The sequence below is a fragment of the Colius striatus genome, chromosome 3 (genome assembly GCF_028858725.1).
Source record: "Colius striatus isolate bColStr4 chromosome 3, bColStr4.1.hap1, whole genome shotgun sequence".
In the NCBI taxonomy this organism is placed as follows: Eukaryota; Metazoa; Chordata; class Aves; order Coliiformes; family Coliidae; genus Colius; species Colius striatus.
In genome coordinates this window covers 65,039,827-65,058,147 of record NC_084761.1, presented here as the reverse complement: position 1 = coordinate 65,058,147, position 18,321 = coordinate 65,039,827, and the positions used below count along the sequence as shown (strand labels likewise).

General features: G+C 42.2%; 2 protein-coding genes across 6 annotated transcripts; one reads left to right on the top strand and one right to left on the bottom strand.

Moving 5' to 3' along the window:
• The first annotated feature begins 116 nt into the window (after positions 1-116).
• On the top strand, positions 117-15,214 carry UFSP2 (UFM1 specific peptidase 2). 5 transcript variants are annotated; one of them, XM_061994340.1, is made up of 13 exons: positions 131-160; positions 1,234-1,345; positions 2,072-2,150; positions 3,877-4,057; positions 4,138-4,204; positions 4,519-4,676; positions 5,466-5,658; positions 7,029-7,175; positions 8,557-8,721; positions 10,029-10,153; positions 11,771-11,847; positions 13,301-13,425; positions 14,792-15,214. In XM_061994340.1, the coding sequence occupies exons 2-13, from the start codon at positions 1,340-1,342 to the stop codon at positions 14,876-14,878; spliced, it is 1,410 nt and encodes a 469-aa protein (XP_061850324.1). In that variant the 5' UTR covers positions 131-160; positions 1,234-1,339; the 3' UTR covers positions 14,879-15,214. The 5 variants fall into 5 exon arrangements, 4 of the variants coding, with proteins under 4 accessions (XP_061850325.1, XP_061850324.1, XP_061850326.1 ...); XM_061994341.1 differs by lacking the exon at positions 1,234-1,345 and having other exon boundaries at positions 117-160; XR_009818557.1 differs by lacking the exon at positions 14,792-15,214 and having other exon boundaries at positions 11,775-11,847; positions 13,301-13,386.
• Positions 15,215-15,386: 172 nt separating this feature from the next.
• ANKRD37 (ankyrin repeat domain 37) lies at positions 15,387-18,321 on the bottom strand. Its single transcript, XM_061994346.1, has 5 exons — positions 18,269-18,321; positions 17,775-17,927; positions 17,065-17,156; positions 15,907-16,127; positions 15,387-15,621 (listed from the first exon to the last, which is right to left on the bottom strand). Exons 1-5 carry the CDS (start codon positions 18,293-18,295, stop codon positions 15,599-15,601), a joined length of 516 nt encoding a protein of 171 aa, XP_061850330.1. The 5' UTR covers positions 18,296-18,321; the 3' UTR covers positions 15,387-15,598.

Genomic DNA, 18,321 nt, shown 5'->3' with positions numbered 1-18,321 from the left:
GGCAGAAAGGGCAACGCTCGCCTATTTACACCCCCCCCGGCTCCCTACAGTGGTACGGCCGGGGCTGTCCCTGTCCCCTCTCCGGCTCGCGCGGCGCCTCCTCCCGGGTGGGACCGCGCGTGCGCGCTGGGCCGCGGCTGCTGCGGCGCCGGGCGACGTGGTGAGTCCGCCCCGGGGGGGCACCGCGGCCACGGCCGTGCGGGGTTCGTCCTCAGCGGGGCGGGGAGGGCGGGGGCGCGACACGACTTGGCTCGAGCTGTGCTGGTAGCCGGGCAGGGGGCTGGGCCTAGAGGCCTCCCCAGCCGTGCCCCCCACACCTCCGAAGCCGCCGCGGGGGAGCGAGCTGCGGCTCACCCTGTCCTGTGGCGGGCACGGCGGGCCGCGGGCTGGTGTCCGCCCGCTCTCGCTCGCTCCCGGGCGGCTGGTCCGCGGCGGTGTTTGGGCCTCCAGCCCACAGCCGGGGGCACGTCGTGGGGCAGGTGTCGAGGCTCCTCGGGCAGCTCGGGGTGCGAGGCCCTTTCTGCAGGGCGCAGATCGTGTCAGACGAGGCTGCGGCAGCCCCCACGCTGCCCTCTTGGCTCGCCCCTCGCAACAGCCTTTCCCGAGCTGCTTTGGGAGGTCTCAGCCTGCTTGGCTCTTGTCAGAGGTCAGTTAGGAGACCGTATCATCCATGATGAGCTACTATCAAAAGGCCGAATGCTCTTACTGCCTTTGCAGAGCTTTGCTTGTCATTCATGGGCGTTATTCTTACCTTGTACTAATTCATATAAAAAGCGTCTTTCCCATCGACAGAGGCAGACTCCTTTTCACATGATGGCACTTGTGGATCTCCACACTCCCGAGACTACACTAATGAAGATAATTGTATTACCTACATTAGTTCAAGATTGTGCTTCAGGAACCAAAATATTGGACAGTCTTGCCTTTTTTTTTGTTTATTGGAGTAAACTTTGGCACCTCAGAATCACAGAAACCTGAAAATCCCTCACCTAAAGCTAAAAATGTAGATACTTGTGTTTTCATCAGGTGTGCATAATCTTTTTATAAATTTCTGCTTAGAATCCTTTTAGTGGAAAGATCATTAGTCTTGTATTTTGACTTTTTTTATTTCACAAATAACAGCATTGCAGCTGGAAGTTTCCCATAGTTTGTAAGCAGACAGTTACATGATAAATCTTTCCAAAGGCTCTTAGTGTAATTATTCTTACAGGTGTTTGGTTTGGGTTTTTTTAGAGCAATTAAGGCTGTGAAGCTTTTTGTGGACTGCTGGATTGAGCAATACCCACACTCTTCCAGGCTGTCTCCTTCTATTCTTCTCTGTACTGGTACAACTGTTTTTATGGCGGTATGTTGAACTTTAATGGGAGTTGTCTGGCTGGAAAAAAACCCAGATTTTCTCAATAATAAGGGTGGGTTTCCATCTGGATGAGTTCTTTGATGAAGTTCATTTAAGCAACTTAGAGCAAGAACTCCCGAAGGGGAGACAAACAGCTGAGTGGTCTCTGAGCTGTGCATAAGCAGCCCTTCTGTCAAATGTGAAACTCAGCCTGCATTCTAGAGGTTATGTGTGCGTTTGTCCTTTTTATTTTCTTTTTCTTTCTCTGAAGCTGTGATTTCCTCACAAAGATGAATGCACGCTTACAGATGGTGCTTAATTACCTTTCTGCTGTAATGCCCAGAGCAGTCCTTGGTTTACTTGAACTAGAGGAAGAGTCATAAGATGGAAAATACAACATTTGTATTGAAACCATGAGAAACAATTACTTTTTACCCGAAATATTTCTAAATGATAAAAGTATAGAATTAAGACTTTCTTGCTTGGGTAGGAAGTATGTTTAAGGGCCGTATGTGTAGCACAGGTGCTGTGCTACAGGTTTGACATACTGGCACTGGCAACTATGTGCTGCTGTGCAGTTTGCTTCCCTGTTTATCCACTGGCCTTTGGTACCCTCACCAGCTGCAGTAAGGCCTAGTGTATACACATACAGTGGTGTAATGACAATCAGTTGTAACTGGATAGAAAGCATATTGAAGTCGCTGTTCACTTTCACTGCTTTTCTTTTTTCCTTAGGCAATTCCAGAAGCTATGGACATACTGTTTAGGATAAGAGGAGGCCTGGATCTTGCATTTCAGCTAGCAACTACTGATGGTGTGTCTATAAGATTTCTTAACATTTATATAAATAATCTTTTGTTAGTTAACTAGTTCTTGGCATTTCACCAGATGTTAAGTGCTTCTTCCCAAACACGTAAAGATTAAATACGGAAAATCTCATTCTTTACGTCCCTTAATTTTTTTGACCATCTTCTCCCATTGCAGGTTTTATTAGCCATTTCAAGTAAAGTTTGAGTTGCCCTTTCTAGGCCCTTTCCTTTACATGTTTTTCCTACTTATGGATATAGCATATTCAGTTTGAATCCAGAGTCAACTGAAATTCTAAGCAAACAGAGAATAATGTAATGCCAATGAATTTGGTTGTGATAGGATTATATTAATACAGTTTAAAGAAATGATGACGACCAAACTAGTTACCCTACTGAATTTAGGTGGGACTGCCTAATGCAATTCCATGGGATAACAAGGGACTAGACCACATGGCTTTAAGAGGCTTTTCCAGTCCCACATTCTTACAGTGATGTGACATTCACTTCAGAAAGTCTGCTCAAGATACTGTGGGTGTCTTTAGCTCAAATGTAGCTCACACTGCATTTTAAAAAGGAAACCTCTTTGCTAGAAACTTGAGTGGAGTGCTAGTGAACCTCAAAAAGGAACTTGGGCTCCTTTGCTTCATGTCGTGGAACAGAAGTGTGGAATAGGTTGTTCTAAGGCACAGCAACCTTTTGTGAATTGCATCCTCAGAGAAAGGCTCTTGATTTTACTTCAATTTCAGAGTAGTGAATTTTAACCACAGTGAAGCGGGGTGGTACTCGGAGTGCATGGTAGTCATACCTGTTGGTGTCTAAATATGACAGACCACTCCTTTTGAGAGCAGTAATGTTCTTCTTTTGGACTTTTGTTGGGCTTTTCTAATACTGCAGGTTTTACAGACTTATAGTGCATAAGCCAACTAATACTGTCAAAAAATAAGTTAATGCATTAAAGAAATGCAATTCATCATTGTCTTTGATAGCTTGTTGGGCTTTGTGTAACTTGTTGCATTTCAAGTAATTTCCTCAGCGAGTAAAACAAGGCTGTTGGTGTGCATAAGTTGCTCTGTCATGTCCAGGGTTGGTTCAGGTTGTAAGGAGTGGGTGACATTTGAAAAGTTAAGTTAAGCTCAGAAAGACAACCCTTTATAGGGGTAGCAAGGATTCAGGCTGACCAGGGTGTGCTTACTGTTACAGGTTTATATTGGCCAACGTTTGGTCTGCAGCTGGGGTGTAGGCCCTCCTTTTCCAAAAATGTAGAATGTTTTTTATTTCTGAATAATGACAGGAAGTCAAAAATATGTGACTCGGATTGAATCTTTCCAGGATTTACTCAGAAGACTGGCTATAACCATATGTAGAAGTTTGTCTGTTCATGGAAGTTCATTTGCAACTGTAGGCTTGGCTAAGAGGTATTGATTTAAAAATCAGCTTACAGTATAGCTTATTTTTCCATAATTCATTCAGCTTGCCATATTTGACAGCATCTGAGAGAAACAGTACAATTTTGTTCAGACAGGTATGAGTGTGACTGTTTGATACAGACCTGTTTGGTGAAGTCTTACCCTGGTTTTTGTTTACATAGCCATTTTCCCAATCATTACATCCCTTACATTTTTTTTTTCAAAGTCAAAATATACCATTTTTTAAAGAAAAAAATATATGCCCAGCAACTATAAGGAAAGTCAGGCAGTTTTCTGGTCTAATGGTATCCTTACTGTGTTTCAGAGGCATCAACAAAAAAGGCATTAGGATATGTTTTCAGTGATCTTGCAAACAAACTGTCCTCGGATGTTCTTGTGTTAAGAATTTGCCAGAGTTCAGTCTATGTGTGGCCAAACAATGGTACAAGCACTGCTCCAGAGCTGACTGATGATTCTGCTTGTAAGGAGATAAGACGATTGATACAGTGAGTATATTTTAAATTGCTATTATTTTTAATAGATTAATTTCTATTAATTTTTATAGAAATTTCTCTTGATACTTCAGGTTTGATCAGGATGAGGAGAGCAAACGAAAGCTTGGCAAAAAAAAGGATAAAAAGTTGCAAGATACGGTATGTCTCACTGCACTAATACGTTGTATCAGACAACCTGCCGTTTAAATGTTTTCAGATCTGCCCTCACTAGGCTTTTCTGTACACAAATAGGTATTGACATGCTTTAAAACAATCCTTTTAAAGTTGTTGAGGCTGAGGGAATGCAGAGATCCATCTACATGCAGTAGATCGGGATGTCTTTAAGGCTATGAGCTTTTTCTAACACAAATGTTTCATTGCAGAGTTTGATACCAAATATCTGCTGTCTTACCTCTGCCTTCTTGGTGCATGTGTTTTTGGAGATGCATTACTGGTGTCTTTATTCTCTGCAGCAGCAGATAGTCAATGTAGACCTCATGTTGGAAATGACATCTTCATTAGCTGCTTTGGCTCCTGTCATTGAAAAGGAAAATAAGGAACACCACTACGTCAATATGACATTGCCAGTTGATGTTGTTGTGTCTGTCTCTCCAGAAGAAACATGGGGAAAGTAAGTGTTGTCCTGAACTTGTGCTTTTCAGCTTTGTTTCTGCTTTTTCTTGAAATGATGAAGTAAAGCTATATCATTAGTAAGTTTAATGAGGTAGCATATAGAATTTTTGTAATGGGATTTAGCTGTATAAATAACAAAAGCTCCTGTTGACAGCTGGGAGCTTTAGTAATCTTGAGACATAATCCTTTTGCAATGTACAAAAAAAACAGTTTATCAGATTCTGATAGATTTGATAACTCCTAACCATTGCTTAGCAACGAACTGCAAAAGTCAGGAAAACGTTCTAAAAATTATTTTAAATATGTGAGTGTGTATAATAGAGAGAGCATTTGATGAGTCTTTGTGATCTCAGTACTAGGTTAGGTGAAGATGGAAAGTGTTAAGAATTTTCCTCTGTATTTTTTCCTTGCTTTTTTTTCCCACAAGATTTGACTCTTGGGAAGCATGCTAAATTGGGTGGTTAAAATGCAAAACAACCCTGTATAGTCATGTGGGTAACTTATATTTTGGCAAACACTCATAGTGATTGTGTTTCTGATACAAGATCAGGGTACGTACATTTTGAAGGGTTGTGTGACTAGGGAGTAGTTTCGATGTGCTGACATGCTCCAAGTAAAGCACGGCAAGGTTCTGCCTTTCCGTGTGGGAGCAGAAGCATGGAAGTTGGCAGTTCATCAGACTAGGTGCAAATATCCATGTAAGTACTGTGTAACTATCAGAGCTACATGAGAAAATGATCCACTGTTGCCATTCTGCTTTTAAAATATTCTCCCCTATACTTTGCAGTGTACAAAATCTCCTGGTGAAAGCAATTCACAGGCAATTAACTGACATGGAAAGATGTATCATGAAGTATATGAAGGGAACATCAATTGTGGTACCAGAACAATTTCATTTCATGTTACCAGGAAAAAATCACCTTGTAACAATCTCGTATCCTACAGGTATTTCAGATGATCAGCTGGCAAGTTACAGAAAGGTAAAGCCAACAAATACTAACAGAACCTGATTTTTTTTAAAAGTAATTTAGCTGAAGCAGTGGTAAAGCTTTTTCATTTCATCACCATGGATTTAATATGAGCAGATACTGCTATTTTTTAATTGATGTTTTTGTACCTGAAGCAGTATACTGAATGTGGAAGCTTGATTCATTAGAAGTTATTTTATTGAATATTCCAGGTCGCATTTTGTAAGGGGACAACAGAAACTTTAAAACTATGTAGTATTGGTTTTGTCTAAATTACTTCCTAGTACTGTATTCTTTGAATTTCTCCATTTCCATGGTAGAATATCACAGCACATTACTGTTTTCAGGCTTTAACACATGTCCTGAAAGGATTAGGTTTGGGAGTTTTTCATTTGTTTTGGTTTCTTTCTTGGAGTTGTCTGTTAGTGGGATTTTTGTTTGTTTGGGAGAGCTGCTTTTTGTGACTCACAGCAGTCCCACTTAAGTGATCAGGGTTTGTGTTTTTTTGCCTTCTGGGTTGGCACATGTAGAAAAAGGTATATGAACAAAGTGGAAAAATGTTCTGATGTGGCAGTCCTTTGAGACAGGTCCCTGGCAGATGGCGGTTCAGGTCATGCAGTCACACACACTGAGAGCAGGATAGAATTTTCTGCTGCCGTAGAGGTGTATAAGTCATGGGGATTTTTTCATTTTCTTCATCTCTGTGAAGCATTGCTGAGCATATAAACCTCACCTATTCCTTGCATTTGCAGAGGCCTCAGGCACTGGTGACACATTAAGTCTTTCCTGCTCTCTGTCTTTCTGTTCACTCTTATCCAGTGCTTGCAATAGCACCAGACTGTGGCGAATATAGCTGGCTTCAGTGTTGGGTTATCTCTGTAAAACGTATTACCTGAATTGCACACATTATCCTAGATGATCTCATCATTCCTTTCACTCTTGAGCTCTGTGAAATAAGACAATATATCTTTTTAAATGTGGCTGTTGTGTTGTGAACAGTCCTCAAGATATTTCAAGATAGACTGAATCTGCTTAAACAATACACTCGGTATCTTTTCTCAGTCTCAGCATTTGTCTGCATTCAATATTAGTTAAGATCATCATTCAGAGTCTGTGTATATGTACTGCTACATGGATCAAACTGTAGTCCTTTTCTATTGTGGTGTATTTCGTAAGACACTTGTGATAGTTTCAGTGGGGCTTCCTTTCAGAGATGCGAGTGAAGTAGTACCCATACATGCTGAATGTTTAATTGTAATATGTTAATTTTCTAAACCATGCTGTTAAAATCATCCATGTCTTTATCATTACTTACACTGTGATGTTTCCATTAATCCAAACTTTGAATTGTGCTCTTTATTTTTATTTGAACTCACATGCAGGAATTGCATGGGTTATACAATCTGCCATGTGACAGACCATATTTCAAGAGAGCAAATGCTTATCATTTTCCAGATGAACCATATAAAGATGGGTATCTCAGAAATCCACATTTACATCTTAATTCACCTGGTATGGAGTCTGGTATGGTAAGTTTACATTAAAACAACTGCAAGAAAGTACCTTTTTTATTTTACTTGGGATTTGTTATAAAAAGAAGTAATTTAGGTAGGCAATACTGTATAGATGAGGAAGTGAAGCAATTGAATTGGCCTTTAAAGCAAAAGGGCTTCTCTGCACAAAATAGTATTGCTTTAGCTGTATTTGTCCCAAAGAAGTTGCCTTTTCTTGGGAAAGAGGGACACGTGGTTAGCACATATTTTCCAGGTTTCTCAGAAGCAGGACAAGAAACCACAGCTATGAACGGAGATGTGTATGAGAGGAAAACAGGAGAGGTAATCACCTGCAAGTAACAGCCCTTCGGTTCTTCCAGAGATGGGTAGTCCCCAGCAGAAAGCTTTTACGGTGCAAGTGACAAGTCCTTGTCATCAACAACCTGGATGAGGGGACAGTGTACCCTCAACAAGTTCGCTGATGACACCAAACTGGGAGGCCTGGCTGATTCCCCAGAAGGCTGTGCTGCCATTCAGCGGGATCTCGACTCGCTTGAGAGCTGGGCAGAGAGGAACCTCATGAGGTTCCACAAGGACAAGTGCAGAGTCCTGCATCTGAGAAGGAACAACCCCATGCACCAGTACGGGCTGGAGACTGACCTACTGAGGAGCAGCTCTGCAGAGAGAGACCTGGGAGTCCTGGTTGATGATAAACTGAACATGAGCCAGCAATGTGCCCTCAAGGCCAAGAAGGCCAATGGCATCCTGGGATGCATCAAAAAGAGTGTGTCCAGCAGGTGAAGGGAGGTTCTGCTCCACCTCTAGTCTGCCCTGGTGATGCCTCATCTGGAGTACTGTGTCCAGTTTTGGGCTCCTCAGCTCAAGAGGGACAGGGAACTTCTGGAGAGAGTCCAGCGCAGGGCCACCAAGATGATCAGGGGACTGGAACATCTTTCATATGAGGAAAGGCTGCGGGAACTGGGGCTGTTTAGTCTAGAAAAGAGGAGACCAAGGGGGGGATCTTAATAACATTTATAAATATCTAAAGGGTGGGTGTCAGGAGGTTGGGACATCCCTTTTTTCTATGGTATCTAGCAACAGAACAAGTGGTAATGGGATGAAGCTGGAACACAGAAAGTTTCATTTAAACATAAGAAAAAATGATTTTACTGTTCAGGTGAGGGAGCCCTGGCACAGGCTGAAACAGGATGTGGAGTCTCTTTCAATGGAGACATTCAAAACCCACCTGGACGTGTTCCTATGTGACCTGATCTAGGTGGACCTGCTTCTGCATGGGGGTTGGGCTGGATGGTCTCTAAAGGTCCCTTCCAAACCCTACCATTGTATGATTCTGTGACTTTTCTGAAAGCTGATGCAAGGGCAGTCAGAGTTGGTTGTGTTCTCTGTCTCCGTGCAGGTTTATTTGGTACACGGTGTCTATAGTTACCACCACTACATGCAGGATCGGATCGATGACAGCGGTTGGGGCTGTGCCTACCGGTCTCTGCAGACAATCTGCTCTTGGTTCAAACACCAAGGTTACATTGATGCATCTATTCCAACACATAAGGAAATTCAACAGGTACAGAACATTTAAGCAGGTTCATTGTTCTATGCATTTTTAGCTAGAAAAGTTTGTCTAGGTTATTTTTGAAATATCAGATTCATGTATTTTAGAGTTTGGATTTTTGTGGTATTTTCAGTTTGTCTCTTTAAGTTGCACTACAGTGGCTCTGAATTAGAGGAGACCTCTCTCTGAATGTTAATCAGAGAGTTGACATTATCTGTGCAAACAAGACTCATTAAAATAATCTTCTAAATATTTCCTGGGATTAATGTTCTGTTAGAAGCTCAAATCATAACATTTTCACCATTTTTTCCAAATGAAAGAAAACAACCCAAAGTGTCATACTAAAACCAGTTTTTAACCTACTTTTGTATTCAGTGACAGCTGAATTACTCCACAGATGCTGTGCATTTACTACCACCGTTTGCTGCTCTGCCTTTGAGAGTAGTGGGCTTTGCCTGGGCTTTGAGCTCTCCTTCACTTCTTTGTCTTTTGTGAGTTGGAGTGCATACCTGAATGTGTTTGCTTATGTTAACAGCACTGAAGGAAAAACTGTAGGTTTGAGTAGCTAACATTGCATGCCTAGCAAGAAATACTGCAGTTACCTTTAGTCTTCTCAAAGTTCTTCTCTGCGTTCTATTTGTTTACTGAACATTTTTAGCAGGGTGTGATTTGGACCGTAAGACAGCTTTCATCCTACCTGACACGGATGTGAGCACTAAAGTTAAAACTGCATTTCCTGAATGTTTCTCAGTCCACACCTAAACCTAAAAGCTACTGAAGTCCATATGCTCCTGTAATATTTTTAGACCTAAGAGTGCGGAAGCCTTCAGAAGACTTTGTGGGCTTTGATTCCTTAGCAAAAAAGTTCCCTCTCAAGTGCTGCATGAAACATATAAGCCTCACAATGGAGAAGAGTTTAAATTAAACCACAGCCTTTGATGTATTTCAGTGGCCTCTTCCTCACAGAACTATTTTGTGGACCCTTTTCTGAGATGCTTTCAATGGGAGTCCAGGTACTTCAGTCTGACATGGCTTCTGCAGCAGAAATGATGCTCCATTATTAGACATCTCTGTGCTCACCATCCCAGCTTGAAGTCTGCCTGTGGGCCTGGGGTTCTATTTGGTGCCTGCAGGCACCGTTCTTTGTTAGTGTTCAAGTAACAGTTCAAGACCAGCACTGCAAGGAAGGGACTGAGCCTCCATTTGTGTGCTTTTGACTGGCTGGGTTGGTATACAAAGCAACTTTGTTCACAGGCAGTGGTGGAATTCCTTACCACTTGTTGACATATGTTTTTCCTCTTCATGGTGATGTTGCAAAGGCACTGGTTGATGCTGGAGACAAGCCTGCAGCGTTTGTGGGGTCACGGCAATGGATTGGTTCGATTGAGGTGCAGCTTGTTTTGAATCAGCTTTTTGGAATAACATCAAAAATACTATTTGTCAGGTAAAAATCCATATTCATTTCATAGCTCAGTAATTATTAAAAGACTGAATGTCTTAAAATGCAAATTACCATTACAACACATGGGAGAATAGGGATAATAAAAGAGAGAACAAATCTTGTTCATAAACCCTGCATTCTTGCCTTTGGTTGTGTGAAGTGCTTACAGATGAAAGGGTTGCTAAATTTCCAGTTGCAGAATTTCCAGTTCAAGGTTATTATAAATTGCTTATTGATGTGCAGACTGGTGTGGAATTCAGCCTATTCCTTTGCACCACAAATATAAGTTCTGAAGCAGGTATACAGGCAGTCATAATGAACTGAATGCTCACTTTGTCCACAGAGCTAACCCATCATCTGAGCAGCCCAGAAATAGAATTCTCTTTTCTGGGGTTCTGGGACAGATAAAACAAGGGATTTGTTTCCTTTTGGGCATTTTGACATGCTCATACTGTCATGGTTTATGCCCGTCCAGGGACAAAAGACCACAATTAGACTTAAGTACCACAGACTTCAGAACTCCCAAAGGACAGAGAGGGCTTAATTGCTGCTTATGGCCCCGGACAAAACAGACCAGGCTATTTGCCTTGGGGAAGGAAATGAAACTTAATCTGCCTCGAGCCAAAACATAACAAACAGAAACATCCAATGGAAAAATTATACAGAATAGGGTGAATAGGGTGAATGATGGAAGCGCAACTAGCCCTTTAAGGTCACCTTTCCTCCTTCCCCCATAAGCAGCGTAGAGGGCAGGGAATGGGAGATTCAATCAGTCCTTTTTTGATGTCTCTTATCCATCACTCAGGAGCTGGAGAAGCAGCCTGCAGGCTTGCTTGCCGTGTTCAAAAAGTTAACTGCTAGATGAAGAAGGATAAAGACAAGAGATTTAAATTATCTCTCTTTAAGTTCCTTGCCTAGTTTCTGCCACCACTGTGAGGAGTGCTGGCAGCCTCCTAAGGGGAATGTGAGTCTCGGTCAGACAGAACGTCTTGAGCTCTGAACCCTGGAGTACATGCATGTATTGTGTGTGTGCATTTCTCTTCCACGTAAACTTCTTTTGTCTGGGGCTGGTCCCCAATCAAGAAGGAGCAGGGAGATGGTAACACAGCTGAGTTCAGTGCTGCTTTGACAGATTATTAGGACTATGTGAGATCTGATTTTTAAAGCCAGCTTGGGTTTGAATGCCATTACAGTGGCAGCCTATCTTAAGAGACATCATTATAAACACCATTATCAGCACCTTGATTTTGTGGTTTCTGATGAAGTTCTGTTACTTCAGACTTCCCCTCACTGACAGATGTAGCCAGTCTGGTTTGGAGGGAGCGGCTGGGGTTTTCCAGCTGTCCCCACTGTGGGAGACAAGCAGCAGACACTCCAGAGAAGCTGGGTGCTTCCAGGTGCTCTGGCAGGAGCTAGGCTTACAGCAGCTTCACTGGTCCAACCAAAAGCTGTAACTTGCATTAAACGCCTTTCTTGTTTTCAGATTCTCCCGGGATGTTTATACAGGAAAACTCTTAAGTCACTTTCAAATCAGTTACCTATGCAGATACCAAGTGTAATGGATGATTCCCCATCTGGAAGCGTGGTGCAGGTGACAGACCTGTTGTTTTTCTTCCCCAGCCAGGGTGCTGAGCTAGCGTTGCAGGGGAGAGAGCTGGCTAATCATTTCAAGGGTGAAGGAACTCCAATTATGATTGGTAAGTGCTCGAGCATCAAAGAATGCCAATGAAAATGTGTGGTCTCCCTGTGCTGAACTTCATTTCAATTAAAATTCTTTCCATTTAATCTACAAGAGTTAATCAAAACTCGAGATTAATTAAAAAATCATAATTTTCCTGAGGGAGCCTGGAAAATGGTACAGTTTAGTCTCTTTTTGCTCAGTATTAAACCTAGTAACAAAAGTCAATCTAAGTAGTGTTCTTAAAAACTGCTGGTAAAGTCAATACTGGAGAGCTGACTCCTGTAGGGGGGCACGAGTCATGCAGTTCCTCACAACTTCATGTGACAGCAGGGCAGTATTTACCTGGCTTAGAAGTGAAGGGCATTGTTCAAATTATTTCTTAAAACCAGTTTTAGTCATGATCTGAAATGTTGGTAACATAAGAAATGCTGTTAGTAAGAATGCTGCAACTTTAATTGAACTCTTTCTGAGACAGCTGTAGGTTAGAAAATGAAGAATGTTAAAATTGCAATTTTCAGCTTTCATAACATTTCATTACATTTTTAGTAATGTTTGCAACCTGTATTTGGCAGTGCATGAAGATAGCCTTACTCTCTCCAATTAGAGATCCCAGAAGTCCAGATTTTGGTGTGAAATATCCTTGGCCCTTGAGCAGCCTTTCTATCTGAGTTGCAAGAATTTAGAATCCTATACTGAAAAACCTTATTGTCTGTAACTTCCCCTTCCCTATAATGCTCTCTTGTAGATTGGGGTGGGGGTTTTTGTTACTGGAGGGGCAGAAGTTGGCTTTTTGGGGTGGGCTTTGGGGGATTTTTTTTGCTGGTATTCTTTTGAGTTTTTGCAGCTTACCCCAGGGTAAGCCGCTGGGTAGAGTCACTGCTACAGTATCCCAGGGACATAAGTTCCTGTTGCTATCTGAAAGAAACGTGCAAGGCTCAACCTGTGGCCCGTTCATCAAAATATCCCCTCTCCCTGTTTGCAAGCTGGAGAAAGGGGAGTCAGAAATTCCTGCTCTGCCTTTAATATCCATTGATGGATCATAGTAGAAAACAGCACATAACCCTTATCCAGAAGTCCTGATTTCTGTTCTCATTTTAGTCCTTTTACAACCAGGAAGTGTGCCAGATTCTTTTTCTACAGTTAAGCTTCTTTAAAGAAAAGGGGATAAAAACACGTTTGAAATATTCTTGGCTTCATCTGGTGGAATTGTTGAGGATTTAACCTGCCTTGCTGACACCGAAGAACTTTGGAAAGTAAATTCTCTAGTTGTAGTAAGTAAAGAAAAATAAGTAAACTTCCCTAGTTGTAGTACAGATGTGTCGTTTAATAATGTAAGGAATCTTATGTAGGTCAGATTCAGAGTCATTTTGGTAACCCAGCTAACCTGTGTTGATGTATTTGAGGCTTGCATGTCTGGCCAATCTCATTAAAAATAAAAATCTAAGCAACTTGTGTTCCTCCTGTTTTAGGTGGAGGTGTTTTGGCACACACGATATTAGGAGTGGCTTGGAATGAGATGACGGGGCACATAAAGTATTTGATTTTAGACCCACATTACACTGGAGGGGAAGACCTGCAGGTTATTTTGGAAAAGGTGAGACTTGATGCATATTTGTATGTATATACATATATTTTGGCATTAAACAAATAACATACTGCCAGAAACTGGCTGTTCTGTGGCTTCTCCGTTCCTTCTGGTGGAAGTGCTGATCCCAGTTAACCCATGTGTATGCTGCTTACTCAGTTTCAGAAAGGAACACTGTCTTTGAAGATTTATTGAGTCAGCAACCATGTAAAGCAGTTGAAATACAAAGAAATATTCTTTCTCTGAATTAAACCATCTCCCCTTTTACTCAGTAGTACATAAAATAAATATCTTTTTTTGTTATTGTTCAATTCAAAATACTACTGTTCACCCTATAAAATGCTGTTATTGAAGCAGAGAGGATAAGCATTTCTTTATTTATTCATTTAAAAATCAAACACTAGGCATTCTCAGACCAAGCCTTGACCTAAGTTTAAAGGGCAAGTACTGAGCTGTTTGGAAAATCTGGGAAAACTCTAAAGAGTATGTAATCTGATTTCTATATTTAAAGCTACTGAAAGGAATGACCCAGCACACTACAAGAAAGGAAAGAGCGTCAGAAATGGAAACTGTGGAAGTGGCTAAATCACCCTGGAGCTGTTAAATAATTTCCTTCCTGTTCTTTGTGTTAAGTTGCAAATACCAACTTGTATTTAGTATTTTTATTCGATACCCTTTGGTTAGGCCCAACTAGAAAAGCTGTTGAAGAAACATTTTGCTGTGATAAAAGCTTGAAACCAACACAGAATGAACGTGTAGAACCAAAGGCTTTTGGGGCCGTGAGGTGCTCAGGAATGGCCCCGCAGATCAGATGCATCGAAATGTAGCAGGAAAGGGGAGAAACTGAGGCGGATCATACATTTGCAGCTCTTCAGAAACACCTCATATAATTATGTGGTTCTCTGCAAACTTAAGAGCTCTGTTAGACTGTTTTTCTGTTACATTGTGATCAACAGCACACCTTCTGAAGTTAAGAGTTCTGTTTGGCTCTGAAATACCAGCTGTTGCCAAAAAAGGCAAGGGCTCAAGACAACAGAAATGGATACTGTAAGAATGACAGTTTCAGAGTAATATTAGTCTCCCTGGCAGCAGAAGGCAGTGGGAAGTGGAAGGGCAAGGGCTGCTACTTTTAAGGAACTTAGCTGGGGTGGGGAGAGAGGAAGGGTGAGAGAGAGGTTAAGTGTTTTCTGTTTGTGTCCTTCCAGGCACATAGAGAACCTTCTGAGAATTGTGTGTCATTGCATTCTGTAGGTATTTGAAAAGAAGTAATACAGCTTTCACTGGAGTTTGTAAAATCAAACAGATCCAATAGTAATAGATGGGAAAAACAGAATCCATAGTAGATTTCAATGCTGTCTTGCTTTTTCTTGGACAGGGCTGGTGTGGATGGAAGGGCCCGGAGTTTTGGAAGAAGGATGCTTATTATAACCTGTGCCTACCTCAGCGACCAAAATCTATTTGAATTCCACTCAGAGGCTGGAACACACTAAGCCAGAATACTAGCTGATCTAGATAAAACTGTCATGTAATTTATCCCAATAATGCTTTAAGTCAAACCCCCACTGAAAGAGAAATGTAGCTGGAGTAATTTAAAATAAGAATTTATTTTTTTTAAGAATGAAACCTCTAAAAATAAGAGTTATCTGCTGGGAACTGTATTTCTTAAAAACATATTTATTAGGTAACTCCTACTCCCTTCATTGGGCTTGAGACAACATGATGTAGTTAAATGCTTTCTTTTGTAGCTTTCTTTCTTGCCCAAAAGATAAACAGTCATCTACCTTTCAGGTTCCCCAGAGCCAGCTGTCTTGTGTGCTGTGAATCTGTTCAAAGGTGTCACTTGATGCTGGTAGTGTTGAGAATGGCATTTTAGAATGGGAGTGGGAGAAAAATGGCTATAGTTCTTAATTTTATGAACTTTGTTCTCATTTACACAGAAAAACATATGAGAGACTTGTTAATATGCTCATTTATTTATAGCTATACGAATACAACTATTCTGGGGAAAAAATACCCAAAACCAAACCCACAACAGTCTTCTGTAAGAAGTAAAAAGAAATGAACCTTCCTCCTTCTCAGAAGGAGACAAGCTACCAGCATGCACATCTGGCTGCCTCATCATGTTTCTTCAGACTCTGCCTTCCCACTGATGTCACTTTGGCATTACAAGTGGCTTCTTTTATCAGCTAGGACACAAGGTCTGTCCTATGAACAAAAGAGAATAAGGCCCTAGCTACTCCATCAGTACATCAGTAAAAGTACTTATTTTTTTTTCCCTTTTCCATGTTAGTCACCTTTGCAGTGGCATTCCCCATGCACCATCCATTTTCAATAAGCCCATAACCTTAAATACCTATGCAAATTGATCCTTACCAGCAGGCTTCTAAAGACAGCTGCTACGGATCTAACATCAAATCTATTTACTTATATGCTAAAAGCATTAAAGAAAGAGCACAATATTCCGAATTGTAGTGCAACAGTATTACACACCATCTGCTCTTCTCTTCCTGCTCATGGATCCGCTGGTTCCACTTCCTTGTGATCCCTGATGCTCCCTGCTCGCTGAGCCATGTTTGTGAGGTGAGTGCCCAGACTCTCTGCTCAGTTTCATTGTCTGCATGTGCTGAATTGTTGAGAGAAACTTGGCACATTCCAGAAAGCCGTAAGCCAGGGCGAGGTCTGCTGCTGTTTGCCCCTTGTTGTTGCACAAGCTGGAACACAAGGTTAACAACAACCATCCCATCACACTGGAATATACATTATGAGCAAGCACTGATCACAACTAAGTGCTGGCTTTAGACAGAGGGATAAAAATACATTCAGAGAATCAGTACCAACAGGGCTTGTCAAGGATTGGGGCTGTATTTGGCGAGAGGGCTGCTGTTAAAATGCAGCAAGGAGTAGTTATTTGATAATAAACTTGTGCTCAGCCTATGACTGTGGTTTAGCATATCAGAAAGGCAGGAGGAAGGTGAGCACTGTACTAGAGTGGAAAACTGACAAGGAGATATTCTGATCAGAAATATTCTTGTAGCAGTTACTTTGGTGTTTATATCTCATACGGCCATTGTCCTGCTGTATTTACAGCCTGAGCATGCTCTCATAATTTGCACTCCCCAGCTGCTCGCTCCCAGCGCCTGCTCCTGCTGTGAGGGGGAGGGGAATCGGGAAAAAAATGTAACAGTTTACTAACTACATTAAATAATAATTGTAATGAAAAGGACTGCACTGAGAGAGAAATAAAACCCAAGAAAAATCCCAAGTGATGCACAGTGCAGTTGCTCACCACCCAGTAAGTGATGCTCCAGCGGCGATCTGCCCCTTTCTGCCAACTCCCCCCAGTTAATATCCTGGGCATGACCTCCTGTGGTATGGAACAGCCCTGTGACTAGTGGGGTCAGCTGTCCTGGCCATGCCCCTTCCAGCCCACTCACTGGCAGGGCAGGGTGAGGAGGAGAAAATGCCTCAACCTGTGCAAGCCTTGCTCAACAATAACCAAACATCCCTGTATTATCAACACTGTTCTCAGGACAAACCCAACACACAGCCCTGTACCAGCTGCTGGGAAGAAAACAAACTATCCTAGCTGAAACCAGGAGACCTTTCTTTCACACTGATGCTAAAGTGACTAAATGCAGTTCAACTTACTCAATTTTGGCATCACCAGCAACAAGGAGAGCGAGACATTCCAAACTCCCAACTTTTGCTGCTTTATGAATCGGGGCTTCTCCAAGGCAGTCCTGGAAACACAATTTATAGATAGCAGTCATTTGGAGGATGGAGAACAGGATGAAATTCTTGTTCTGTAACATGACTAGTCACAGAGTGTTACTCTACATACCAGTCTGCTGGTTGAAGGATTACAGCCAGTAAAGTGTGCTGTTCATCACAGCAGAGCAGAAATACTGTCCTGTGGAATACTCACTGTTTAACCTTTACCTTCAGAAAAATTTACACGTTACACTGCACACTGATTGACAGCATCTTTCAGCACCACTCACAACCCAACAGCTTGCAGCTACCAGCTCAGAAGTCTCAGTACTTTGCAGCTAGAGGAAAAAGCTGTATGTTTACTGCAAGCTGGGACAAAATTTCAGAGGAAAAAAGATGCTCATCAGGTTCTTTTGACATCTGTGTGCAGCAGTGTGTAAATTGTGTTATACATAGCAAATGAAAATGCTAATGCAGTGTACAGGATTTCTGGTTCATGCTAGAGTTGAGTTACTCTAAAATAAGCAACCCCTGATGCCTTGTGCAGAACAACTGTACATAAAACCGCTCTTTGATGAAATACATAAATAATGTAAATTGGATTTGCTAACATGTCAGATTAGAAATGAAACTTTCTATATTTTTACCTGTTGGTTCAAATTTGCTCCTGTCTGCAGTTGCCAAAGTAGGAAAAAAGCTTCACCACCACGAGCAGCCAAGTGAACTGGAGACTGACCAAAGGCATCTGCAGGTGCGTTCACACCGGTGCCTGCCTCAAACAGACTGCTGAAGCTACCAGGCTAAACAGGACACAAAAAACCCAAATCAAAAAGAAACCAACAAAACAAAAGCACAACGTTATAGACTGCCCAAGCCACAGCACGTCTAAGAACACTGCATCACAGCAGAAAACATCCCCCTCGCGAATCACTGGTCCTTTATGTTCCACGAGACTGCCCTTTAACAAAAACCCTGCCATCCAAGCAGGACTTTTCCGGCTTTTAACCCCGTAACCAGAAAGACAGACGGACACGGGCAGTGCCCCAGCACTGCTAGCAGCAGCTCCAGGCAAGCCGCACCTGCCCGCAGTTCCGTAGCCGGGCTCCCGGTGCGGCGGCACCCGGCCTTCGCCACCACTCACCTCCGAGCTGCAGTCCGGCAGCAGCATCGCCCCGCGCTTTCCGAGCAGTCCCG